Below are 27,752 nucleotides of genomic sequence, written 5' to 3' on the forward strand. Positions count from 1 at the left end.
AAATTACAATTTTCCCAACCATATACAAGATTACAATGCATGTAGTGGGGTACCAAAGCTCACCTGTAGCGCACAGTTCATGAGCCGCACCACAAGATCAAACTGTTGGTGTTCTAGCACTGCCCTGTTACCCTGCACGTGATGACTCAACTCAGTACACAGGGCAAGCCGTGCTGCTTTGCTCTTCAGTGCCCGTAACACCGCAGGAAATGTCTTTCTTGCATCACTTATCTTGTTCTCAAATATACAGTTTACACAGTTCCTCATTACCTGAAACATTATTTCAGTTAACAATTCATTCATGACACACAGTACAGTCTGAATATACAATCTAAAACTTCTGATTACCTGAAACATCACTTAATATATTATTCACGATATGCAATACACTCCATCATAAGAAAAAAATCTTACGATATTAAAATAAGCCATGCATACTTACTTCTAGCCTTCTTGCAGAGCTGGATACTACTCCTCTGCCTGACTGCAAACTAGAAATGTGGGGGCCCATGGGCACTATTCTGGGCTGGCCTGCCTTCTGGGGAAGCCTGTAATGTTACCAGAGTCAGAATGCAGCTTGGTACCGTATGAAGTTTCTTGATTTCAGAAGGATTTCACTTATTAAAAATAATTCTTTATCCATATATATTTCTGAATAGGGTCATTTTGTTAGGCAAAATTTCATATGTAAGCATTTAGTTATGAAAGACCCATTGTATTTAAAATTAGGAGACTGAGTTTGTAAGATAAAATTTCATAGCATATTTAGATTTTGAGGGATAATAAATAAGGCTGAGAAAGTGTATAGAAAGAAAATTAAGTTACAAACAAAGCTATTTTCCTTATTTCCTTTCCTCTAGGAACATTTTGCCTTCACCTGCAACAGAACAGTTATACTTGCTTCATTTTCTTAGATGTGCCTTCATCAATGATATTCTGGACCTGCAGAACATCAATGTGAGGGAAGACTGGCTGGTGGATGCGAGTGAATGATCCCTCTGTTGGTTTGGGTATCTTGGGGACAAACGGCTGTGGGTTTGGGTTTTCATTGTTGTACAACTGTTGAGCAAGTTCCTGAAGAAGCAAAGGGACATATTTTTAAGATAAATTATCATCAGCAATCAATATCAAAGCTTTGAAAAGAAAAAAATAAATACTAAAAAGTATCCAAGCAATATGTTTTTGATGGGAGGAACAAATACTGGTCTTTACACTTTCACTTTCATATCACATTTTGCAGTTTTAAATTATGCATCAATACCTCAATTCTAAATGCCCATACATAGCAAGGGAGCCCTCAATTTGTCATCACTAGTTTAGATTTTCAAATGCAGTTGCTAAGTTCCCCTGGCAAATTAATAGATCAACTAATCTACAGGCATTTTATTTGTTTTGAGAAGTTTGAACTTTTGATTTCACTTAACATTAATAGAAAGGGATTAATATGATTATCAGGCATACTTAGACATTAGGAGGCTTACTGCTTCGTAGATAGTCTTACCTGAATGTTTTCGAGCAATTTTCTACTATCGTGCTGCTCCTGCCGTAGCTGATCTCCGATGCCTGCATACAGATCATCCCACAGGTCACACACCCGCCAGGGAGGCCCACGCTCCGTCACAAAGGTGGTGAAGAACATGCAGTCGAGCACTTTTCCTACATACTCATTGTCCACCATTCCCCTGTTGCCCAGGAATGATGCCTGAGGGATAAAAGAAATAATAGATATTGTCTACCCAAACCAGTCTTAAATCTTCATCTTAATAAGAATATGTGATATCAAAGCAGTAGGATATATCTGAACCTGTCTCAATAAGTAGAACATCATAAAAAAGCAAAAATCCAAAAAATAAATAGCAGAGGGCCAGTACCTAATCAATTAAGTGATTTAAGGAGCTCTTATCTGGTACCCCAAGTCACTGTAAGCGTGTAGACTACATGTGTAGATTATATGTTTACCCAATCTAAATGAGAACTGCTTTTTGGAAGTGTCAATTTCTGTGTTGATATCCATATTTGTACATCTCCACAAGATCCCTATGGCAGTGGACATGACAGAATTCTCATTTTTTACTTCATATCTATAATTTACCCATGTTTCATTATTTTTGCTGTTATATCATCAATTCCAAGTCATTCCTACTTGAAATTCTTTACTGCATCCTCAACATCCACCCTCTCCATCTTCACCTGTGGATATGGTCATCATACATTAAGTTGCTCATATCTGGCCACTTCTGCTCTCCATCCAAGACTTTCCTCTGCACATTCAATAGCTTGCCAGCCAACTCGTTCTCAAATATGAATCAACACTTTTCATAAATTTTACTGGCGGCCTCCCCATAATACCATTTCCCTCACTCTTGCACTCATACAATTGCTTCACAAAATCCCCCTCATTCATTCTTATCATCTCCAAACCATTTTAAAGTACCAATCTTCACTTCACCCACTCAACCATTCTACAATCAACTCCCTTTGTTGTTGCACCCACACTAAACTCTGAGATGCACCCTCACTGAATTCTCCAAAACATCTTGACACATCACATGTTCACCTTAAGTTGATGATGTATCGTACATGTAGGTGTGTTTGGATATGTTTCTAGATTCCATTTTGGGGTACTGGAGCTTTTGTTAATTTTTCTCTTACTTTCCACAAATCGTACTTTTTTTTCATTAAGTTCCTCATGATGGATGGCTGCTGCTGTACCTACCTTGTGAAAAGTGATTACTGGCTTGGAGTGTATCCTGATGAGGGTGAGGCAGGAACGATACCCTTGCAGCAGCTCGGCAAACATCCTCATGAACACTGCCCTGATCTCCTTGTCTACCATGACGTGTGGGGTGGCCCGGATGCCAGCGCTTGATGGGAATGCATTATCTGCAAGGCTGAGATCAGGATGCAGCACCTGAAGGAAGCAATATTAACCTAGTAAGTTTCTAAATCTGTTGGAAAGTAACAGGTTGTCTCATACACTGTCAGCAACATGTGATTCTAAAGAAGTCAAAATACTGGGATTCTTTGGTGCCTGAGTGATACCGGATTTGCAGAATAATTTGCAGTAGAGTTCCTTAATGACTTTAAACCACTGGCTAAGTTTGGCAACAACAAAATCTATTATTCCAACCTACTTATGAAGCATTCTGACACTACTTTCACCATTTTCACAAAAATACTAAAACTTTCACATTTATATACTAAGGAGTATACCCCAAAAATTCTGGCACACCTTTGAGAGTGCAGCATGTGTCTGTGACCAGAACGGCTCAGGCAGCAAGGACAGTGTGAGGCTTTCAGGCACACGGATTGCACCCCCATCCAGGTCAGCCACAATGACATCCATCTGTAAAGAATGAGCTGTACCAGTAAACAGTTCAGATGCCTAAAACTCATCCCACAAATAAAAGACACTGCAACAAGTTGGGAAAATTGTGTACATATAAGGTCATACTATTAATAATGCAGAGATGGATAAGCAGGAGGTTGTTATCATTTACAAACCTATGCTCAATTTGAAAATTTACTTGGGTTTTCAGCCTTAAAAACTGTTACCTCAGACATTGATATCATTTATAATCACAAAATCTTCAATGATTTAAGATATCCTATGAGAAATGCCGAACAGTCCACCGATATGGTTTTGTTTAACAATCTTTCCCTACAACACGTAACACATTAGCATTCTTGTATTAACTTTTCCATTCCTAAATTCCTAAAAAAATATTTCATCATATCCAAATGTTTTTTTTTATCCTTTATACAAAACATGTTTTTTCCTCACCGTGATCACAAACATCCTGGACTATATTATACCTTCATGAGTCACTTTGTGTTCAGAGAAGAGTAAGGTCAAAATGGAAACCAACAGGGACTTACTAGTTCAGCAATTTCATGTTGGTGTGCAGAATGAACCCCCATGATGAAGGGAGTAGGAGTAGAAAGAACCTCAACCAGAGAGGCAGGAAGGATTGGAATGTAAACATGAGAGTACCTGCAAGGAAATTATTCAATTTCAGTAAACTCCAAGTGCAAATTAGCTTGTTACAATTCATCAAAACTGAGTTACATCACTCAATAATTTAATATCATTGAAAAATATCATCCTGGAGAGTGAACTTACTTAAAAGGGTAGAGGAGTGCTTCAAGTGCATGACAAGACTCAGTCAGTCGACAGTAAGACTGACTGTGAAGCAGAATCTTGTGCTCGGTTAAGGCAGCACAGAATATCACCAACACGTTCTTGATGCCTGATTGAAAAAACAGAAATGATTAGCACATATGAAACAATAATGATGAAAAGCAAGGTATGTAATATGCCATCTCTATTCAACCTTATCAATAACAAACAAAAAATACTGAAACTAAATGAATAGCATATATGTATAAATAAAACTCGTTGCAGAGTATCTAATATTTTGAAAACTGTGGCAAGTTTAACAAAGATTGTCATTCTAAAGAAGAACAATAATTCCTATTTTTGAGATATATATTTACTCTAAAGAAAACTTATAGAGGGAGAAACTCACCCAGCTGATTGAAGAGGCTCAGAACGGTGGTGCTGGTGACAGGGAGGGTGGGGGAGGCTGGGGGCTGCAGGGCCTGTCTGTCTCCAGCACCAATACTGAATCGAACCTGAGGAAGTGTAAGAACCACCAGGGTAACCAATTAAGTCAAAACACTGCATATCAATTTATATTTGGTGAACACAACACATTTCCAAAATTAGAAAAGATCTATTCTCAAACTGTTGCCACAACCCATGATTTAAGATGCTCATAAAGATAGCCAAAATGCAATAGGTGAATATGAAAATAATGCATTCAGGCTTTCCATCCACATCACTCAAAATAGAAGCATCCTGAAACAAGTGTGCACTGCTCCTTAGTGTCCAGGCATCAGCACATGAAGCACGGCCCCACACTTGCCTGGAGTCCTCCCGGCGGGGGCACCTGCACGTAGCCCACCATGTTCCCAATGAGGGTTTCCATGCTCACCCCAAGTCCCTCCATGTACACTGTGTACACAATGCCCATACAGTTCTGGAAAGGGAAAAGAATTCTAAATAATTATTCATCCATACCCAAATAATTCAATAATTGCTATGGGATGTATATATGGATTAAAAATTATAAGATTTTTCTCATATGAATCATTATTTCCATTTTTATGTCAGCTGCTCCCCTTTCATGGAGTTAGATGTTCAATGACTCTCACTGTCATCACTTTTGTTGGAACGGTAGTTTTAGTGCCTTTGATGCCCTTCCCATTTATCCAGGCTTGGGACCAGCTTAGTTGGGCTGACTTGCCCTCCATATAATTGTATTTGTAAAGACTAAAGGAAAAGAATGCAGCACTCCTGGACAGATTTACCCTAAATGTTTCGAAGTAGTTGAGGTGAGAGATGAGGACGAGGCACTTGGGGGCATACATGATGGAGTGGTGGGTGATGATAGGCACCTGCGGCACCACACCCCGCACCCCACTACTGCTGAGCTCCAGCCCATCGTCCTCCTGGAGGATAAAAAGTTATTCACACTCACCAAGACACAAATACAAGGAGAGTGCCATTCGTGACTTATAAACATAGCATGATGTAGGATTTGGTATACAGTCACTCAGTACTTTTATAACACAACATATTTCTTATCATATACAGGAATTTTTAACAGAACATAATAGCTCAATAACCAAATACAATATAAGAATCTTCATTTATAATTATGCTCCACATTATAATACAAAATATATGTATATGACTGTCAAAGAAGTACAGTTAGTACACATTTTCATTAATTCTTCACCTATAAAAAAAATTTAAATGCCTTCCACAATGATAAAAACTTTTGCATGGGACATCACAAATTTCTGATCCCTTTACCTCATCTGTGGGTTTACTGGGAGTGATAGACACAGCCTCATTAAAGCACAGCACCGCACAATAGTGGCGATTGGCATCTATGTCTGTCAGCACTGAGACAAAAAACTTTGGCTCTTGGCGGTCTGTTGATAGTGCCCAACCTTGTGGCTGACAGAACTGTGAAAAAAAGACAGCATTACAATAGTAGAAAAAGTTTTAATCTCGATGCACATCAGTTCCTCCTGAAGGATGGGAGTAAGACTGAGGTTGTTGCAAAAACACTTACTTCAGCCCCTTCCTTACACAGCATCAACAGTTGCTCTGAGCTACTTGTTCTACAGCTTCTATTGAATTCATCCACTACTTTTTGCTGCTCATTCTCACTAGGCAAACTTGACAGTCTCATCCAGATACAAAAAAATACATTCGGAATAAATCAAATTATAAAAGTACATATCAACTCCGGTTAACTTACAAATCATTTTAATTTTATACACACAACAGGATTCATTTATACAAAATTTTTACTCTATGGTAGTTCAAAAAGAGACGGAAAACTGACCAGCTCAAGCCCCTCAGTGAAAGGTGTGTCTGGCCAATCTCGTTCAGGAAACCGCTGGATAATTTTGCCGCAGCTGATTCCATTACCTAGAAGTACAGGACGGTGAAAGAACAACAGGAAGCAACAATCTAATCAGCCACATGCCACTGCTCTACACACAACAAAGAAAACAATGCAATAACATGTGGTGCTACCTTGGGTTTATATACGGTCTATGTATTAATATGCCTAGATGCCATATTCCATACGGGAACTCCCACTGAGGGAATAGACATGCCAGAAAATTTTTCCAGTTCTCCCACGTCTTACATTCCCTTCATGTAATACTCACATCATCGTCATTATCATTATCAACTTCCGATCATCATCATCTTCATTATCGACTTCCATTTAATGCCAAATTTTCCCACGATCTCTTATCAAGTTAGACAACTGATGATATGACATTAACGCCATTCAACTTTGTATGTAGCTAGCTTTTTTTATTCTTTTTTGGCCTCAGATGCTCTTCCTGACAGGCAACCCTAGTTTTTAGCTGAGGACCTAGGTGGATTACCTATCATGACTGACGGGCCTCACCTGCCCAGGTTCATAATCAGTGTTGTCCTTCTCCTAGATGGATTGCCTACCATAGCTATGAGCCCAACCTGCCTGAGTTGGATTAGTGAAGTGGCAGGGCCACTCAGAATATGAATTCTATTACTTTACAACTCTATTTCAAAATGAGTAACTTCCAAACATCCAACCTGGAGCATTTTTTTTCATCTTCTGACAGTGTTCTCTTGTACAGCACTAAGATCTTAAGTTCAAAAATGGCTTCCTTTCCATTTCTTACTTGTCCCTCTATTATTTTGTAAGACACTATGTTAAGCTCCTTCATGGTAAAAGGGTTGGTATGCCTAGCTTCGAATCAGTGGGCCTTGGTTCAATATTTGGCCCAGGCAGTCAGTGTGCAGCCCATCCAGCACTTCATCCTCCCTCCTCAGGCTGGTCAGTAAAGGGTACTTGGAAAGGTAACTGGTAACCTGGATATCACACAAGCCCTGTATCCAGGGAGTAATGGGTTAATTCCTGTGACAAGCTCAAGGGACAATATAACGGAAATGAGCACAGAGGCCACGCACAGCTACTACAGCAGGTGCCCCCAACTTTACCTTAACCTTCTCATTTAGTAATGTAATGAAAACAGGCCCAATCCTTTTAAATTTCCTTGATATTCTAGTCTATCGTGTTCCCAGATTGCCGTAATTTTTTGGCTCTTCTCTGTACTGTCTCAAAGTTGTTGCTGTCCAGCCTTGAAGTCAAAAGTTTCCATATTCTAGAATTAGTCATATAGTTGCATAGTAGAGCCTTGTTAATGACTGACCATATAAATGGGCAAAGGTTATGACACCCAAGATTTGATTACATTTTTTAACCATGGATGAAACATGTTTATGGAATTTAATTTGTTGTCAACCAAGACCCCTAGATCCTTCCCCTACTTCAGTCACTATCATTCTTTCTTTAAAAATATTAAGATATCAACAGTGCACATAAAGTTGGGGGCATATATTATGGCTCCACGTGACCACAGTGCTCATCTACATCTCCTTGGCTGTTGAGCCTCTGGTGAGTAAGACCCCTCTACTCATAGACACAGGGCAAGTGTAGCATATGGGTTATCTCAGCATGTCTTCCCCAGGCTTCCCTTGTGCAAATAAAATCAGACTAATCACACATACACTAAGTCCAGTTATCTATAAGACAAGATTACAAAGTGATCCTACAGCTACTTGCAATGTACTGATAAGATACTAATAAATACAATGACTGACAGTGTGGCTTGGGATAAATTTCTAGAGAGAAAGAAGTTTGATACATGGGTTGGGTTACTTGGGTATGATGTTAGGCACTGCTTGGTTGGGCATTTTTTAATCATATTTCACGAGATATTTTTTCTTACATATGCATAAACACTTGCCAGGTGGTGTCCATAAGCACCAGTATGAAACCTAAAGACTATAGTCAGATACAAATATGAAGTCCGTCTTGGTGAGGCCCGAGCCTCTCTACGATGCTGCCGCAACACTTCCAATACATCAATTTCATGTGTCAGCTATTTACCATTTGAAATTATGTAGGTATTCAATAATTTGTATACATTAAATAAGTTTAGAAAGGACTATGAATGTGTCACTTTTTAGAATAATAGCAATGAATTGTATAAATTCCATAACACGTGACATTGTTGCTTTCCAAGTTGTCAGCAATCAGGGACGCCATGTCACCTCCTTCACCTCCATGCTCAATGACAGCTACTCCAACGGCTATCCTTACTCCAAAGGCTAGCCAGGAGACTCCCTGAGCAGGCCCTGCCCAATCAGACTTCATAGCTGTATCTGACTATTGTACCATGAATCAAAAAAAAAAAATATATATATATATATAGTATATAAAAAAAAAATAAAAAAAATAAAAAAAAAAATCTAAATTAGAGCGAATATAATGCGTATTTGCCTCATAACTCCTTTTTTTCCCATATTTTTTGTCCTCCAATAGTTCCACACTAATGCTCTCTCGCTTATCTATACCAATATTTTTCTGCTTCACTACTGCTCTTCTATACCTCCTTCCCTTTTTATGTACCACTGCAATAGAAGATTACTGAAGCTCACCCCTTCGCTGTCCATCAGTCATGTAGGAGTTGATCAATATCTTGATACTCTAAACTGGTAAGTACTGGAACTGCCTTTCATTTGTTTTTTTGCCTTAGGATACCTCTAATTCTTTTGAGAAGTGGAATATCATAATATCTCTGGCCATCATCTGCCTTAATAATTTCTGGAATGACAACTTTCATTTCATTTCTATCACCAGTGTCTGATTCTATTTTTCCTTTCTTCTATATGGAGGCTTATTCTATCTTCAACTGCCATAAAATGTTAAACAAATCATGCTTGTTAACTCAGGAGTAGCACATATAAAAAAATGCAGCATGAAACACGTTCCTTAAGGTCAGCAGCTTCATGTCAACACTGCCTTGCAATGTCATGCCACAGGAGTTCCTTGACACCTCTTTCCCTTTATATCTCGAGGTACTTTATTAAGTACCACATGTCTACTCTCTTCACCTGCTAGACATATTACTTTGATTATGAGTGAGCATTTCATATCATGCTGTTTTATTATCACTATGGGCACTCATTTCTGGCATTGTGGTATTTAAGAGTTGATTTCACCTTCTTGGCATGAAAGTAAAAGGTTGAGCAATCAGGTCATACACACCCGGCCTTATACAATAACATCACCAGTTGTGGAGAAAATGTGCCATCTCCTAAGTTATATTTCGCCAGTATCATTCAAAACTAATGAAATAACCCTCCCCGCCCCCCCCAAAAAAAGGAAGACCATAGGTGACCACTGATATCACCTTTATAGGCATAGTACTCTTGTTAACAATATAATAAGTCTTTTAACCTCACCCCCAAGACAGTATTATTTTTCAATGATTCCAATGAGGTACACAGTCTCCTAACAAACACAAGATCTACGTCAGGGAATGATTTAAAGTCACAGAATCAAGGTTTTAGTGGCATTTTCTCCCCGTCCACTGGTGATGGTATGGGATAAGGGCAGGAGTGACAGGTGATGGCCAGGGATGGGATGACAGGCAAGCAGGGTAGGAGAGATAGCCAGGGATGAGATATTAGGTAAGAGGGTCAAAGCAGGACAGGTGATGGGTGGCATGGGATAGCAGATAAGGACGAGGCAGGACAGGTGATAGCTAGGTAATGGGATAGTAGGTGAGGAGGTCAGGGTAATGGATAGCTGGAATGGGATATCAGGCTGGGTCAGGGCAGGATAGGGATGGCCAGGGATGGGATATCAGGTGGACAGGTCAGGGATGGGATATCAGGCAGGAAGGTCAGGGAAGGGCAGGACAGGACAGGCAGGGCAGGTCAGGACAGGCAGGAATGGCAGGATAAGGGACAGAATGACAGGTGTGCAAGGGGGCAGAGCAGGACAAGGGCTACCTGGGATGGGATATCAGGTGGTCAGGTCAGGGCAAGACAGGTGATAGGCAGGGACAGGATATCAGGTCAAGGCAGGACAGGTAATGGTCAGAGTGAGGTGCCAGGTAAACAGGTCAGGTCAGGACAGGTGTGATGCCCGGCCCTCCCAGGTGTGGCAGCAGCGGGCCGTCTGGTGGGTGACTCGGCCCACGCCCACACGCACTCCCCGCCCATGCATCCTCCTGTGGGCGTGGGTGAGGGCGTGTGGGCGTGTGGGCTGACCCGTGAGGTGGAAACCCAGATGACAGGACCCCCCCAATTACCCCCCCCCCCCCACTCCCCTCCCCTCCCCAGCAGCCGCCCATCCCTCCACGCCCACCCCGGCCTCCCACCCCTCCCGAGGCTCCTTACGGTCATTCGCGTGGTCGTATCCAACGATGGCGAAATAATCCGCTAGTCTCGACATTATTAGCCTTCCGTGAGAGGGCAAATCACCAGTATATGGGCGAGCATCCTCCTTCCCTTCACACAGCCATGTTAGACACTGGGTTGCCACACGCTCCTTCCCTCCAGGACCTCGGTTGCTGCATGTCGCCAAGCCTCATTTTCCCTCTTTTATTCATGTCTACGGCTTTGAATGGGTTGCCGTGGCCTTTTCCGGTTGTGTCTTTTCCTTTAATCGTGTGGTAGAGTAATTTCTCCCGTTGATTTTCCGGTTTTCAGCACCCCGCCACTGGTAAATGGGCGGTTGATGGGTCATTTTTTCTTCTTTTATCACCTCTATATAGCTTTGTATGGCTTAATTACCTTGGCCTTTTTTCTGCTTTTTTTTCCTTTTCTTGTGTTGTTGAGTAATTTTTTTTCCCATAGATTATCCAGTTATCAACACACCGCCTCCTTTCAAGACCTCATGAAGTTGCTGAATGTCGCCAAACCTTATTTTCCCTCTTTTATTTACGTCTACAGCTTTGAATGGCTTATCTTGGCCTTTTCCTTCACTTTCCTTCTTTATTTCGTAACGCTTATTCATTTCTCTCATATATTTTCCATTTTTCAACACCCCGCCACTGATGATGAGGGAGGGGAGGGGGGGTGATGGGCCCCCACCACCCGCCCTTCAGTCAGTCCTCGAAATGCCTTTAGTTAATTCGGACGGAACTTATTTTTTGTGTTCATGTCTTCTAATTCGGACTTTAATGAAACAGTATTCCTCCGTGTTACTTCCTTACCCATATTCGCTGTTACCTCATTTTAACGGCATACAGTTCGGCATTATCATCATCATCAGCAGCAGCTATTACCCTTTCCCAACGTCCTCCTCGGCTCTCGGCAAATACTCTCATTCCCCATTTTGACCTAGTTTTGTGTCTTCTCTGGCCTCTAAATTATATGAGCTGTCACAGTTATTTTAGTCTATCTTTTATCAGTTCTACGCATGACCTGATTAAAGTAGATCTCTTATTTTTTGTTACCAAGATATCTTCATTCAGGATTAGTCTGCTGAAGGGGCGTAGCCAGGAATATATTTCAGAGGGGGAGAGGATAAGAATGAATAACAATGAGTCAGTGGAAAACACGCTGTACTTAACCATGTACGTTGATGTGTACTTAAATTTGCACATCTTACTTATCACTTATTACAACAAAAAAATTTCCTGGCTTCGCTACTGGTCTGTTGTCTAATCAATCATGCTCCCCCACATCCTGTCCCTCCATGATAGAACTACGCATCAGCCATCACCTCTTAAACAAATGATTTCGGTGCCTATAGGTGAGGTTGACAAGCAAGGTGATTCATGGCATGAGCATTTGTTGAGATGCATGATCACACGGTAACAGCCTGCTTGTGGGCTATACTGAACAAGAATATCGGATAGTGTAGTATCTTTATAGTTGCCTACAAAGTTTTCACTTTGTGACAAATTCTTTTGGGATGACCACATCTTATAAGCAATAAAAACTTCATTTTGCCTCAGAAGAGTCACACACTCCAGCCTGAAATGAGAAATAGAAAAGGCCGCCATCACGAAACTTATCTATATACTACCCTACAGAACCAAATAGGCGTGGTGTAAAAGAAGTAGTAAAAGTAGTAGTAGTAGTAGTAGGAGGAGGAGGAGGAGTAATAACCCCCACACGGAGCAATGCCACAACCCTCTCAGTTCACATAGCTTCGTTGCACCAGTGTTAAGATTGCTTGAATCCCTGATAAGCACGTCTAACCTTCGTAAAGAAATCTTAAAGTAAGTTTCCTCTCTCTCTCTCTCTCTCTCTCTCTCTCTCTCTCTCTCTCTCTCCTACAGAAGGTAAAGTCGTCAAGCACACAGAGGGGTGAGTACAATACGCGCCCAGCCCAGCGTGCCGCGTGGTGCTCCCCAAACACCTGTCCCGCCTGGGTCCCGCCCTTCCCGAGGCGTGGCGAGGCGCCCCTCTGTCCCCGCGCACAGAGGTGAGCAGGAGCACGCCAGACACAGCGACACCTGCAACCACTCGGCCTGGGAAGCAGAGCGACAGTTTGGTTTGAACAGGAAGGAGGACCAGAACCCCGGAAACAGTAGCCAGGGACTGGGGGAGTACCTACAGCGAGAATACAGTACGTGCGTCCTGCCAACTGATCTTTATTTATGAGTGTCTATATATGAGTGTCTCCTTCCTAGTCCGTTCTGCTCGCTGCACAATGGGCGGTAAAGTGTGCTAATGCAGTTATGACACCCAGTCCTGTAATTTCAGCGGCGAAATTTCCACCTTAATTAAGTTTGCATAAGTTGGGAGCAATGATTTCACACAGGGTTCACTAACACTATCATTAATGCACTAATTGGGTCACAAAAACCTGTGCATGTGCGATACAGAAAATCACATGTATGGACGCACATGTGAAAGTAGCATACACATCAGAATTTTCCCATTTAAATTATCCGAATACTAAAAAAAAGCTTCAAATTTGTAGTTATATCAACAACTATAATCAGCATACGCATTGTTATTTACTTGGTTCACTGGACGCACCAAACTGTTACGTCGCTTCTGCATCACCCGCCTCTGTAGCCTTGTGAGCGCTCCTGCCTGTCTCTGCCTGCCCCCCTCCGTGCCGCCAGCGTGGGCCAGGCGATTAGCGGAGGTAATATTTCAGCATCACACGCCCGGCTCGTGAGTCCGCAGCCCGATGACGGGATAACTGGGTCACTTGCTCAAATTTGGCTTGTCAACAAACCATCCTCATTTTTTTTTTGTTGTTGTTGCTGTTGTTAATTAAATGTGGCCACCGGAGATAAATAACGGTCGATTTATCTAATCTCCCACTAGTTAACATATTTACATGATCGAATAAACTGTTGGATATTTGAAATATTTCCCTTCGTTTCAGGAGTGTCTATACATGTCCCGAAGTTATGGTCTTCGTTATGTGCAAGCAACACTAATTCATCTGTATCAAATCCCACGTCAAGAGAATGAAACGAAATGATCGAGCCACTCACGGTGCAGCACCAGGGCCATGGCACTGCACGTGTTAGTATGCAGGAATGCGGTTATCTGTTATCAATGATTGCCGCCCACCGCTGTGACACGCCCTGCTCCTGAACGCCCCTTCCCATTTATATAAGAGAGAGAGAGAGAGAGAGAGAGAGAGAGAGAGAGAGAGAGAGAGAGAGTCCTGTTTATCCTGTTTAAATAAATGGAATAGTTTTGCCCCTGTGACTGATATAAACAACACTTTGACGTACCAGCTTTAAATTACCGGACTTTAATCAATGTATACGCACATAAAGATTGATTTACGGTCACAGTGTCGTGGAAATGGGAAACGCACACACGGGGCTGGACGGGCGGCATATTAATTTTATAACTTCTTCACCTTTTCCTTTGACGTTCGTTCACAGTCTACCGCCGCCGACAGCCCTCCCCCTCCCCCCCTCCCTTCCCATACACACACCTGCATATCACAAGGGAAGATGAGAGACCATTGTTTTCTCTCTCTCTCTCTCTTTTCAGGTCTTTTTAAATTTTTCCTTTCCGCCTAATGGAGTGGTCAACTGTCAGGTCAAATAAATTGGCACAGCCATTGCTTAATCTCAGGGACTAATGTGTTCGTGCATCTCACTAAGAAAGATACGAGGAGGAAGGGAATGTCGATGCACGGCCGTTTCCTGGACCATCCAAAAAAACTACGGCAGATGAAGACGCGAAAATAGTGGCAGTGTTCGCCGAAGACCCGTTTGTGAAAAGTTACGAAATTCAGGGCAGCTTACAACTGCCAGTCTCGACCAGAACGGTGAGGAGAAGACTTAATGAAGCAGGGCTTCTTAATACAAAAAAGAAGTTCTTGAGAGACACCAACAAGCAACAACGTTTGAAGTTTGCTCAACAATGTGTTGATGCAGTTGGATCAGACATCAGATCAGACGTCAGATCAAACGTCAGACCAGAGATCAGACATCAGGTAACCATGGGAGGGTGAGCTATTGGATCCAGTATGACCAATTCAAGGTAAGACACTTTAGTTCGTTTTGAAATGATAATCATAATCGATGACGATGGATATGCATGCGTGTTTTGGTCGTAACTTTGTTTCCGTAATATTTCAGAAGATGAAATGTCTTTACGTTCATATATTTATCATATCGTGTAACAATATAAGAAAATGTTAATAAATTGTTTTCTTTGTGGGTTACAATATAGCCATTTATGTTTACTGAACAAGGTAAGTTGTTCTTTCACTATTCTTATTAGCTTCGTACACTTTTCTCATTCTGAAAGGTAAGAGGTCAACTTGAGCCATGCGGGAAGGAGCTGCCACTGGACATATGTATATGTATATGTGTATATGTGCTACGCTACTCGGGACTTGGATACACTATGGAGGAAACCACATGTAATATACAATATGTTGCCTCCGTCCCACAACGCCTCCAACTTCTCTTGTCATGGATTAGAGTCGAGGATGGACTAAATATTAAGCTGAGCCTGAGATAGCTTTATTAATTTATATGTACGTAATAAGTAATTTATAAATTCAGCCCTGTATTATTATGTATTATGTAACTTAGCAGAGAAAAGAGAGAGAGAGAGAGAGAGAGAGAGAGAGAGAGAGAGATCATTATTGCTGTCCTCTGGGAATAACCTCACTCCCTCTTCATGGAGAAAGGGATGGGAGGGGCTGTTGGCTGTTTAGGATGAGGAGGGACGGGAACAGGAGTGAGGTGGGAATGAAGGGTGAAATGGTATAAAAAAAAAATATCGAGCCCAACCCTGCCTGTCCAGTCTCCCATGTCCATTACACGCCATTTCATACTGCCTTTGCATAATTTGTATCGATGTAAAATTAGTAAAAGATACCAGTAATTAATTTCTACTTTTTCTCCTGCCTATTATTACAGCTGGTTGTATCTTTCAGTCACTACTGTAAAAAAGAAAAAGAAAGCATGAACAATGTAATATGATCCAGAGAGAGAGAGAGAGAGAGAGAGAGAGAGAGAGAGAGAGAGAGAGAGAGAGAGAATGCATAGTCCTCTTTTTTTCCTTCCGTTCCTCTTTCCTCTCCCCTCGCCCGTCCAGTGCATCCCAAAGCCTCGCTCATATGCGTCTATTGGACATGAATCACCCCCACGCAACCACGAGCCGGCTCCCGCAACTACCCCAAGGACACACACACACACACACACGCACACACAACCGGTTTCACGACTCTAGCCACCCTGGACACGAAAAGTTAGTTTGACCAGTTTTTTTTTTCTTTCAGCGCTCGATCCTTTCCCATGGTTGCCTTGGCGAGGAAACATTTTAGCAAGATATTATTGAAGTGTTACAGTGGTGAAGGCGAGAATGTGAGTAGTAGTAGTAGTAGTAGTAGTAGTAGTAGTAGTAGTAGTAGTAGTAGTAGTAGTCCCTCCATGATTATGTGTCGGGAAAATAAACATGGGTGGAGGTATCATTTATGTAGTAGTAGTAGTAGTAGTAGTAGTAGTAGTAGTGGTAGTAGTAGTAGTAGTAATTCTGATAATAACAGTAGAAATTGTTGTTGCTGCTGCTACTACTAATACTCCATCTTTGTCTCTCACACACACACACACACACACACACACACACACACACGCACACACACTTTTTACTTCAGTTGTATTTTTTTTCCTTGCCTTCCTTCTTTCAGTTTCCTGCCATCTTTTCCCTCCCTCCTCCTCCTCCCCCCCTCCTATCTTTCCCCCCCTCCCGTCCTCCCGCCTAATGAGGGTTCGGACCTCCGCCACTTCTCCCCCACTGCTCCGCCTTCACCTCATTTGACACTATAAAAAAAAATAGTAATCCCCAATTTGTTTGTTTCAATTCTTACTGAAACATCATTTTACCATAGTTTCCCCTGTGCCTCTCGCTGATTTCCTTTCTACATTCAGTAACAACATAAGAAAGAGAAAGGGAAAGATAAACAAAGAAAGAATAAGTAATAAAGAGAGAGAGAGAGAGAGAGAGAGAGAGAGAGAGAGAGAAGACAGGAGGAAAAAAGATAGAGAAAACAAGAGAGTAAAAAAAAGAGAAAGAAAAAGAAGTGAAAAAAAAGAGAAAAGAAAGGATGAAAGACAAATAAAGAAATAAAGATAAAGAAAAAAAGAAAGAAAAAAACAGAAAAAAGAGAAAGAAAGAGAAAAAAATGAGTAATGAAGTAATAAAAAGAAACAAAGATAGAAAGAAAGAAATAATGAGAGAAAGAACGAAAGAAAGAAAGAAGAGAGAAAGAAAGAAAATGAGAAAGGAAGAATCAGAATGAAAAATATATACATAGACAGAGACAGGAAGAGAAAAGAAAGAAAGAGAGGGAAAGATAGAAAGAAAAAGAAAGAGAAAAAGAGAGGAAAAAAAGAAAGAGAAGGAGAGGAAGAAAGAAAGAGAAAGAAATAATTGGAAAGAAAGAAAGATCTTCGATTCCCTTCTTAATCCACACTCCTCCTATTGTCTCCTGGGATGTGCAGGTGTGTGTAGGAAGCATGGAGGCAGAGGAGGGAAGGGTCGCGGTGACAGGCTCAGAGCGAACTTCAAGGGAAAGCCTGAGGAAGTGGGAATCTCCCTTCTGACCGGCCAAAAGTGTTCAAGTGACAACGGCCCCGACACTACTACTACTACTACTACTACTACTACTACTACTACTACTACTACTACTACTACTACTAATAATAATAATAATAATAATAATAATAATAAATAAAAAAATAGATTCTTAAACCCACCCCAAAAGACTGTATATCATCATCCAGCCCATAGCGTTAAGTGGCTATGGAGAGTAAGGGAGAGAGAGGGTGGAAGAGGCGGGCAGGCGTGGTGGTGGTGGCAGGCGTCGAGTAATATAAACACTCGAGTGGTTGGCGCCCCACGGGAAAAACGAGGCGGACTGGCGGGGGGACAGCAGAGTTGCAGCTTGAGACAGAGTATCGCATTTCCGGAAGGCAAAGAATCTTGTAGTGCTGCTCGCTTAAGCTGGCGAATGCGGGGGAAGGAAGGGAGGGCGGGCGGGAGGAGGGTAAGCACAGGCCGGAGTGAAGGACAAAGCATTAATTCTCCGTCGGTGAGTCATCCTCGGAGCCTCACAAAGACGTGTTATGAGGCTCACCCACGCCTCCTCCCGGGCCTCGCACAGTACCGCCGCTCCCGCTACTCTGCACACCCACTGGGCTCCTCGTCCTCGACCTTGCTACTACTGCCTGAAGCGACTCTCGGCTCCCGTCTGTAGCCGCCCCGCCGCCCCAGCTGTCCGTGGTGGCCTAACGAGGGCCATTATTTCCCAAGGCTCTCCGCTGTTATGCACACTATTTACCACATGCCTCTCAAATCAACTGCATGTATGGCGTCTTTCACTGTGAAACAAGTAAGACAAGTTTCAGCGATTAAACTGAGGAAATAAAAGCGACTGATTGCCGTTCGTATAGATTGTGACGAGAGGAAAAATACAACAACAACAATAATAATAATAATAATAATAATAATAATAATAATAATAATAATAATAATAATAATAATGACGCTTAGGAAAACTTAGAGCGTTGCGTCACTGCTCATTTCTGTCACTTCTGTGGTGGCTAAGAACTCCTTACCCCGGAACAGAGAGTAAATGTGACATCCGGGTTACCTCAGTTTACCCTTCGCAGGTTTTCCCAGGTACACATGAATTTTTCTCCACCAACCCTGATTGAAACGGGACTTTAAAAAAAGAAGCGTGCTAAACTGCAAACCAATGACGAGAATAATAATAACAATAACAACAACGACTACATTCATAATATGCAAGCTGCACATTGTGAGGTTTTAGGAAGGGGAGGGAGAGCGGCATATCGTTTTGACAAACTATCGGGTAACCAGTGGGCGGCGGGGCGGGCAGTGCATAGGGTGTCTGTCTGTCTCGCCTGGCGGAACGCGCATATGACGCACGCCCTTCCAAGGGGCTCTCGAGGCAGGAAGTGAGTAAGTGACTCGAATGTATCAGAGGCGAGGAGGCGGCCGCTGTGACCAAGAGCCTCGCGAGTGACGCCTCTGAGGATTATTGTACTACCGCAGGAATGTACGCGTGAACGGCGCCATTGTGCAACAGGGAAATGAATGGAAGAAAAAAAAAATCAGACAGAGCATTCAGTAGATTGTCCTTCTCCTCCCCCTTCTCATATTGCACCCTTGCACAGGTGTGTTTAGTGCACCTGGCTTGGTATGTGTCACCAGCGGCCACCTGGAAGACGGGGAGTGTATTCTGTTGTCTATGTTTCTGGGAAGAGCCAGTGGAGGGTGAGGGGAGCGGCGGCCCGTCCCTTCCTCACTTCGCCCACCGCCACCACCATTGCTATACGTCCTTGCGAGTTGCGGTTGTGTTGGAGTGTGGGGAAGGAGGGAGTGGCGACAAGCGAGGCGTCACGGCCTTCCTTTAAATTATCACAATTTGAGAAAATGTACGACGTGCACTTGAAGTCAGTCATGCTGAAGTAGGCGTCTCCCGCCCTCGCCTTGACCTTCCCAGTGGCGATGCCCGCGTTATTAAATCTTCATTTTGGGCCTGACGACTCATGCAGCAAACGTTATGTAGTAATCGAGTTTTCAATTGTAGTTTATGAAGTCAGGGTGCTGTAAACGACTATCCTTGCGTGTTGCATATACGAAACCCGGCAACAGCAATCGTGTACATCACGGGTCGTGGAGACAACACCGGGTGGGGGAGGAGGAAGAGCAGGAGGACAAGGAGGAAGGGAGGGAACAGGGAGTAGAGGAGTGGGGGGAGGAGGAAATCAGTTTTTCCCGGAAGCTTGCAACACTGACTGCTCACTCTCGGCACTTCACCTCTTTTTCTGGCGGTGAGAGACGCAGTGGCGAGGCTGTGATCAACGTCCTCCGAGGGGGAAGACAAAGGAAACAAAAACAAAGCTAGACGTAGACAACAAAAACATTGGTTGATACACAAAGAAACTAAACCCATCCCAAGGAATTCCAATGTCAGAAGGTTTCTTTCATCCCCTTATGTAAACCAACAAAACCTTGAACCAAGAAAAAGAGGATCAAGAGGAGGAGGGTGACACTATACTATTCATTCTGCCAAAAAACGAAAAGTAAAAAAATAAATAATGGATGAGTCTTGCACAGTTTCTTGCAAGACTGAGCCGAGAAAAAGAAGATCAGAAGGGGAAAGATGAGTTAGTTGACACTGGTATTTATTCTGCCAAAAAAAAAAAAAGGGGGGGAAATTTAAAGAAGAGTGCACAGTCTTCCTAGTGTGTTTTTAGCAGGAGACACAGGTGCACTTCCGCGCTTAACATAGAGATGACGTCAAACCCACCTCCGTTTCACCATAAGCTCAAACAGAAGGTAGATTATCCTAGCCTTCCAACACACACACACACACATCGATAGCCTACATTCACACCCCTTCGTTTGCTTGCCTATATTCACGAATCAAACACGCATCGAGCTGAAGGGAGCGTTGGGCAGCAGCTGGGTTTGTTGTTGATAGACAGAAAATATACAGGATTGAGCGAGTTAGGCCAAGCGAGGGAGGGCTGTGGGCGGTGAGGGGGAGGCGATGGAATTTAAGCCATTCTCCGGAGCCTTCGTGTGTGTGTGTGTGTGTGTGTGTGTGTGTGTGACGGGTCGTTATGTAGGGGATGCGTGTGACATTGAAACAAGAGAGAGAGAGAGAGAGAGAGAGAGAGAGAGAGAGAGAGAGAGAGAGAGAGAGAGAGAACAACTTATAGCGTGTGGTTTGCCTTACGAAATCCTATGTTGAGGAAGCTTCATGATTTATGGCGTGTGTGTGTGTGTGTGTGTGTGTGTGTGTGTGTGTGATAGACAGAGAGAGAGAGAGAGAGAGAGAGAGAGAGAGAGAGAGAGAGAGAGAGAGAGAGAGAGAGAGGGAGAGAATATAAAACCAAACTCCCCTTTACCCCGTCCCTCCCTCCCTCCCTCCCCACCGACCACCCCTCTCTCTCTCTCTCTCTCTTCTCCATCTTACTACCTACCAAACTTACAAAGAGAATGAAATAAACTAATAAAAATACAAAGCGATAGAAAGGTCACATACCACAGTCACTTGAAGTACTTTAGCCTTGCCTTCAATACACACACACACACACACACACACACACTTGTCCGAGAAAGGAAGCATTTCTCCTCACGCTCTTAAGTACGATAATAAATGCAACTTCATCTTCTTCGTTCATAAAAGAGGAAGAGATTGTATGGATGGAGGGTAAAACCCGTCTATAACCCGTCTATAAAGTATACCATTTTATCACTAGTAGGTGCTGGTGATGCTGATGATCTGTGTGTGTGTGTGTGTGTGTGTGTGTGTGTGTGTAGGCCTAACAGTTAAGGACTTTTATAAATCTGTAGTGCTATCTGTGGCTGGGTTGGGTCTCTTCGTTGTTGTTGTTGCTGTTGTTGTTGATGATTTGGTGTCACGCAGGGATGGAGTTTCAAGGCGTGAGTAAGTGTAGTAGTAGTAGTAGTAGTAGTAGTAGTAGTAGTAGTAGAAGAAGAGGGAGAAGAAGAAAAAAAGAAAAAGAAGAAGAAAGAGAAAGAGGAAGAAGAAGAAAGAGAAAGAGGAAGAAAAGGAGAGAAGTTAAAGGCCAAGAGAACACGTAATACAGGGAAAGGAGAGGAGGAGGAGGCACGCACGTGGTTTAAATCATGAGCAACTAAGCTACTAATAAGATTATGTGTATAGTGTGGGCGACACGAGAGAGAGAGAGAGAGAGAGAGAGAGAGAGAGAGAGAGAGAGAGATTAACTTTCCTCGTGTGCATCTATACCTACCTCACGTAAAAGACCAATGATCGTCCACTTCTGACCATCCCTCATATTTTCTGTTTACTCTTTACATGTCAACCTATCTGGCTTTTAAAGAGTAGAGGGAAGGGTTTTCTGTACCAGGCTCACTATTCATCGCTATCACAGGCCTGTTAGAGTAGAGGGGGATCCAGTTACAGGCGAGAACCGAGAGCCACGACCCCGTTACAGAGGAAGAACGCTGCTCCGGATAACGCCGCGCCAGGGGCTCTCAGACGCCTCAGCCAAGAGTGAAAGAGCCACGCCCTTAGCCACTGCCCCGCCAGACCCGAGGCTCCTGCTCGATTTTTATTTTTATTTTTTACCAGCAAATGAAAACTTGTGAAGAGAGATTGGTTACGATTTTTTTCTGTACTACTACTACTACTGCTACGGCTACTACTACTACTACTACTACTACTACTACTACTACTACTACCTCTACTACTACTACTACTACTTCTTTTCTTCTTCTTCTAACTTAAATGACAACTACTACAGCTATAAAAATGAATAATACAAAATAATAATAACTATTTGAGTCGATCCACTCCACCACCGCCACCATAACCACAAGCCCAAAATACTCCCCACAACCACCATAAAAAAACAAAAAAAAACAGCGACTGTAACGGGATGGACGAACTTGGTGTCTCCGTTTCAAGGCGTCACCACACCCCTCACACGTCTACCTCACATCCCTTGCACCTCTCCCTCACACCTCTCCTTCGCACCCTCACACGAATCCCACACACCCCTCACACCCATTCATAACGCCCCCTTCTATACCCTCCCTCGCACCTCACACGTCTCCTTCACACCCGTCACCCCCATCCATAAAATCCCTCACACATTTTCCCCCTACCTCTCTCTCTCGCACCTCTCCCTCACACCCTCCTCAGTCCACACCGCTCCACACTCAGGCAGCGGCTATTTTCTCGCTCGCTCGCCGCGGGAATCACGAGCAATGCCGCGCCGAGGAACAGCGGATTCACGGCACTAATACGACTTCCAAATATGTTGTTTATCTTCGTGTAACTCAAAATCGCTCAATCTCCAAAACGTCGGGCTAGTGTTGTTAGGTGAAGGGTTGGGGGGAAATCAGCTGCTTCTATTATTCACCGAACGTTCATCCCAGTGTTATTCTAAAATCGGCCATTCGTGAAAAGAGGTAATTAAGGTATCGAAGGGGTGGAACAGGCAGGGGTGGAAGGTAAGGGAAAGTACTGAACGCGTGCATACCTCATCACTCAAAAGTTACGTTCATATACATTATGCGCGCACCGTTCCTGTCGCCATCACGAGCTTCCTTCAAGGTCAGTGTAACGTTTCACTGACCTTGGCTCCAGGCTTAGAGAAAAAAAGAATAGTAGTAGTAGGTGGAGAAGTAGGAGGAGGAGGAGGAAAGAGAAGAAAAAGGAGAAGAAGAAGAAGAAGAAAAGAAGAAAAGAAGAAGAAGAAGAAGAAGAAAGTCTTAACCGCCCCTCCCTGCCATCACTACCAGTCGTTCTGTGAGATAACGCAGCAGGAACAGCGGCAACGAATGATAAATATTGAGGCAAAATGTAAATAAACACAGCCTAACTATGTCGGCTGAAGAAACACCAGCAGCAGGCGAGGCCGGCCTTCATTCATTACTCAGGCTGAAGGAACGGCCGGGCTGGCGGCGCGAAGAACGACCCCCTCACAAGCAAGCCCCCCCCCCCCCCCCTTCCGAGTGTTTGCCGCCGCCTCGTCCCTTCTCCGAACGATTAAACAGTTTACAGAGGGAGAACTTAATGGGCTCTATAATTATTCAGGGTCCTTGGTCATTTATTTCCGTGCACTATCGATGCCCAGGAGGCAGCAGACACGAACTTAAAACCAAAAGAATCTTAATGAAATGTTGTGTAGAAGGGACAGTGATATTCCAACACACACATACACACACACACACACACACACACACACACACACACGCACACACACACAGCAATATACATAAATATATTATATATATATATATATATATATATATATATATATATATATATATATATATATATATATATATATATATATATATATATATATATATATATATATATATATATATATATATATATATATATATATATATATATATATGAATGAAACAGTGAATGGTAAGTAAGTGTATTGATCAACACGCACACAAATTAAGGAAGAGTTAATTTAATGGTCCATGAGGTAATCAACAGAGCACGTGTGGCGCCGCCCAGGGCACGAGGAGGGGCGGACTTGAGCACCAGCCAGCAGGAGGCTGCCGTCACCTGGGCCCAGCAGGCCAAGGGCACGAGGCACCAGCATGTTGCTACGCTAAAACTCTTATTGAAAAGAATGGTAAATAATTATTTTGGATTTATATTCATCATGTTCTGCTAGGCTTCCATTCAACAAACACGAGAGTACAGGTAGGATAAAGGTAGAGGCAGATATAAATTATATGAAAATTAAACTTTTTTTTTTTAGTGCATTTTTCCCCTTCTCTCCAAGTCTAGATTTATATTATTACTACATTCTTTCGCGTAGTTTCTCGAATTTCCCCAACCCAATTTTTGTTATTTATATTTTGCTTCGGCGAATCTGACTTACCACAAATTCCTCAGTCTTACCTCGAGAAAGCAGTAAAAGCGACAAGCAGCAGCAGGGAAGAAATAAATGTCACTGTCATCTTGAGTGTCACGCGTCTGGTGAGAGAGAGAGAGAGAGAGAGAGAGAGAGAGAGAGAGAGAGAGAGAGAGAAGAATGTGTGTGTGTGTGTGTGTGTGTGTGTGTGTGTGTGTGTGTGTGTGTGTGTGTGTGTGTGTGTGTGCTTCCGCGGCGCCGTGTAAGTGTTGAGGTGGTGGTGGAACGTTCCTTCGACCATCCTGTTATCTGTTTATGTTTAGTGTTTTGGCAGAGGTAAGCGAGACTTTTTACCCGACACTATCTCGCCCCTTTCTCTCTCTCTCTCTCTCTCTCTCTCTCTCTCTCTCTCTCTCTCTCTCTCTCTCTCTCCCCATGGTAAATAGCCTCAAAGCATTTTCCATATCGATACAAAACATCAACCTAATCTATAACCTCAAATGACACGAATAATCACTATGTCATAAATAATTACCTAATCAACTCCTAATTAAATGTTCTCCTACATCCCAAAAATAACCTAAACTCTTCCGCCTTCATTACAACGCCCCTAAGCAGAAGCATCGGCAGCCCTCCCAACGTCCAAACCCGACGGCTTGTTTATCCCTCGGCGGAACAAGCTGGGCCAGTGTAAATACAGCGGCCCCGTGACGTCAGGCGAGGAGGGCCGAGAGTGCCTGACGGAAGGAGGGAGGCTGGTGAAGGCGGCGGCACAGATCCTTCGCAACTCATTCTGGCTCGTCCTTCTCCTCCCCCTCCTCCTCCTCCTCTTTCTCTAATTTTCATCGTCATTTCCCTCCTTTCTTGCTTGCTTTCTTCTTCTTCTTCTTCCCCACGTTTTCTCTTTCTTTATCTCCCTCCTCCTCCTCCTCCTCCTCTTTCTCCTCCTCCTCCTTGTCCTCCTCCTCCTGCTCATCCAAACTAGCGTCAACAGGCTGATCGTATGCGCAACTTAGCCTTGAGTGTTCCTGGTGGTGTTGAAATGAGGAAAAGTGTTGCATAGAGAACAAGGGTGGACAAACTGAAGCGTGAAAGTATTGACGCTATTTTTTTTATTTCTTTTTATGGGGATAAATAGACTACCATTAATTTTTTCTCATCATCATTGGCCAACAGCCAAAACTGTTCTGGTCAGTTCCCAATAATTGGTAACCCATTTTGTTCTCAGCGTTTTGAGCTAAACCTCATTTATCCCAGTAACCTTGGCGCAATACCCCATGAGCCCATTTTTGGTTGAATAAAAAGATATTAAAAATTTCAAGCTACAGAAATATACATGTAAACAACTCTGCAACCAGAACAGTGGACATTAAAAGTGGTTATGAACTTGATTTTTGCGGTTGGAGAACCAATTACTCCTTTCATGCTGCAAGTCCACCAGCAGTGTCCCGCCCATGTGGCAACTGTGTGACAGCTGAATGCATCGCCTATGCGATACTTTTACTGGAACGTGCTCGTTATATCCCGTTAGTAGCACTGCATGCACCCTGCTTAATAGAAAAACAACAACTTCAGTAACATTCTAAACGGTAAACGTAGGTATTGCAAGGCATACACTGGAAGGTTAACTGCAATGGAATTGAAAACTTTATATGAAGGGAAAATAATACGTGTATGTATTATGCATAAATTATAAGTTATCATGAAAGGAAAACAAAAACAACAATAAAATAACGAACAAAAGAGTACTTAAGCAGATTTTATAACTCTAAGTATTGTCCTACTTTTCTTAGCAAATTATTTTCTATGACATCCATGGCTCGCAAAGCCTAGACGTGGTCCCAGAAACTATAAATCATATTCAAAATCTACAGGTTCACGATAGTTAGAATCACGCCAAAATATATCAAGACCCTAAAACTTTGTACATTTTATTAACCATTTTTTTCATTATTCACGGTGAACACGGCTGAGAGCACGGCGTGGCGAGCGGAAGCTGACCTCTGAACCTTAGCTGCCCAGAATACCTGAACGGATCTTGAATTGTACAAAATGCGAAAGGTTGACCGAGATCAGAGTTTGCGATGTGGCGGGGCGGGAAACACCAAGGCCTTGGACACACACACACACACACACACACACTTACATCTCTATAGGAAATTGTGTGGAAAGGTTTATCTAACATCATTTGCATCACACGTTGGAAGGATGTACTACGCAAGTTACCAACGAGTATGTGACGTAATGGCAGAGAGAGAGAGAGAGAGAGAGAGAGAGAGAGAGAGAGAGAGAGAGAGAGAGAGAGAGAGAGGGTGGATGGGTGGGTGGGTGGTGGGTGCATGGAGGCATATCTTGATAAAACCGCCCCGCCCTTTCTCCACAATCGCTCCCCTGCCCGTCTGAACTTTAAAGAGAAGCGTCTGCCGGGTGTGTGTGTATGTGTGTGTGTGGAGGGCGCGGCAACACCCAGCCAGCGCGGCGAGACGAGGCAATGCGAGGTGGGGGGAGTCACACCCTCAGGAGGATAAAAAGCTCCTGACCGCTCACTTCTCCAGAAGTATTTTAATCATCTTTGTTAAGCGGCATTCAAGAAAAGGAAATAACAACAGCAACAAGAACAGCAACAAAAAAATCTCATGCATGTAATATAAACCCATTGCCCTAAACGTTAGCTGACCTTGAGTAATATAACACACACACACACACACACACACACAAATAAAAAGAGGGAAGACGTTTCTCTGGGCGGTGGCTGAGTTGGCAGTTTTCCCGGGCACGACACGCACGCACGTAACACACTCACGAGCTCTCCTTGTGGACCATTACCGTGCCGGCGGCTGGGCAGGCGGGCAGACAGGCAGGCAGGTGGGCAGGGAGGCATACAGGTCGGGGTGAGGAAAAGACGGAGAGTCGCGGGAGTCACAGCTGAGAGGGACAAAAGTGTGATAGCAACAATTAACAGCGTGCGTATCGAACTGCAGTTATAAAATACGACTCTGTAAAGAATGGGAAAGGACGAAAGGAATGAAAAAAGAAGCGCCGAGAGAAGGATCTATAAGCGAATAAAGAAAGGAGTTGCAGCAGCTCACTCGGGCAGGCGTCAACCACCCCAGCAATTGTCCCGCCGATTTAACTTACAAGCCAGAGCATCCACCTCCTTTCTCTCTCTCTCTCTCTCTCTCTCTCTCTCTCTCTCTCTCTCTCTCTCTCTCTTCATTTCCGCCCAAGAGGGATAATCGGTCTTCCTGTAATTACGGTTTTTCCGGCCTAGACTCCGGCGGTCACAGGTAAAAGATTAAAAGTTATGGGAAACAGAGAGAGAGAGAGAGAGAGAGAGAGAGAGAGAGAGAGAGAGAGAGAGAGAGAGAGAATGTTCTGCCAGTGTAGCTTTTATTATATTATTAACCCAAACGCCGATTTCGAAACTTTACCAAAGTGAAATAATTTATTTTAAGCAACATCAT

The 27,752-nt window shown here is 43.1% G+C and overlaps 1 protein-coding gene across 7 annotated transcripts in view; it reads right to left on the reverse strand.

Annotated features, from left to right (window-relative positions):
- Positions 1-10,983, reverse strand: part of LOC127007413 (myotubularin-related protein 13-like) — a 37,128-nt gene extending 26,145 nt beyond the window's left edge. For 6 of the 7 annotated variants that reach the window (XM_050878401.1, XM_050878402.1, XM_050878400.1 and 3 more), the window contains exons 1-14: positions 10,829-10,983; positions 6,423-6,508; positions 5,882-6,037; positions 5,374-5,514; positions 4,929-5,042; positions 4,530-4,635; positions 4,124-4,250; positions 3,880-3,994; positions 3,233-3,346; positions 2,717-2,911; positions 1,502-1,702; positions 902-1,074; positions 443-548; positions 64-270 (exon numbers count right to left, since the gene is read on the reverse strand). In XM_050878401.1, coding sequence (XP_050734358.1) covers positions 64-270; positions 443-548; positions 902-1,074; positions 1,502-1,702; positions 2,717-2,911; positions 3,233-3,346; positions 3,880-3,994; positions 4,124-4,250; positions 4,530-4,635; positions 4,929-5,042; positions 5,374-5,514; positions 5,882-6,037; positions 6,423-6,508; positions 10,829-10,883 — 1,896 coding nt within the window. In that variant the 5' untranslated portion in view covers positions 10,884-10,983. Of the gene's footprint in view, positions 1-63; positions 271-442; positions 549-901; positions 1,075-1,501; positions 1,703-2,716; positions 2,912-3,232; positions 3,347-3,878; positions 3,995-4,123; positions 4,251-4,529; positions 4,636-4,928; positions 5,043-5,373; positions 5,515-5,881; positions 6,038-6,422; positions 6,509-10,828 lie in introns of all 7 variants that reach the window. The other variant, XM_050878399.1, reaches the window with a different exon arrangement.
- Positions 10,984-27,752: the final 16,769 nt, after the last annotated feature.

This window comes from Eriocheir sinensis, chromosome 35, assembly GCF_024679095.1.
Source record: "Eriocheir sinensis breed Jianghai 21 chromosome 35, ASM2467909v1, whole genome shotgun sequence".
NCBI lineage: Eukaryota > Metazoa > Arthropoda > Malacostraca > Decapoda > Varunidae > Eriocheir > Eriocheir sinensis.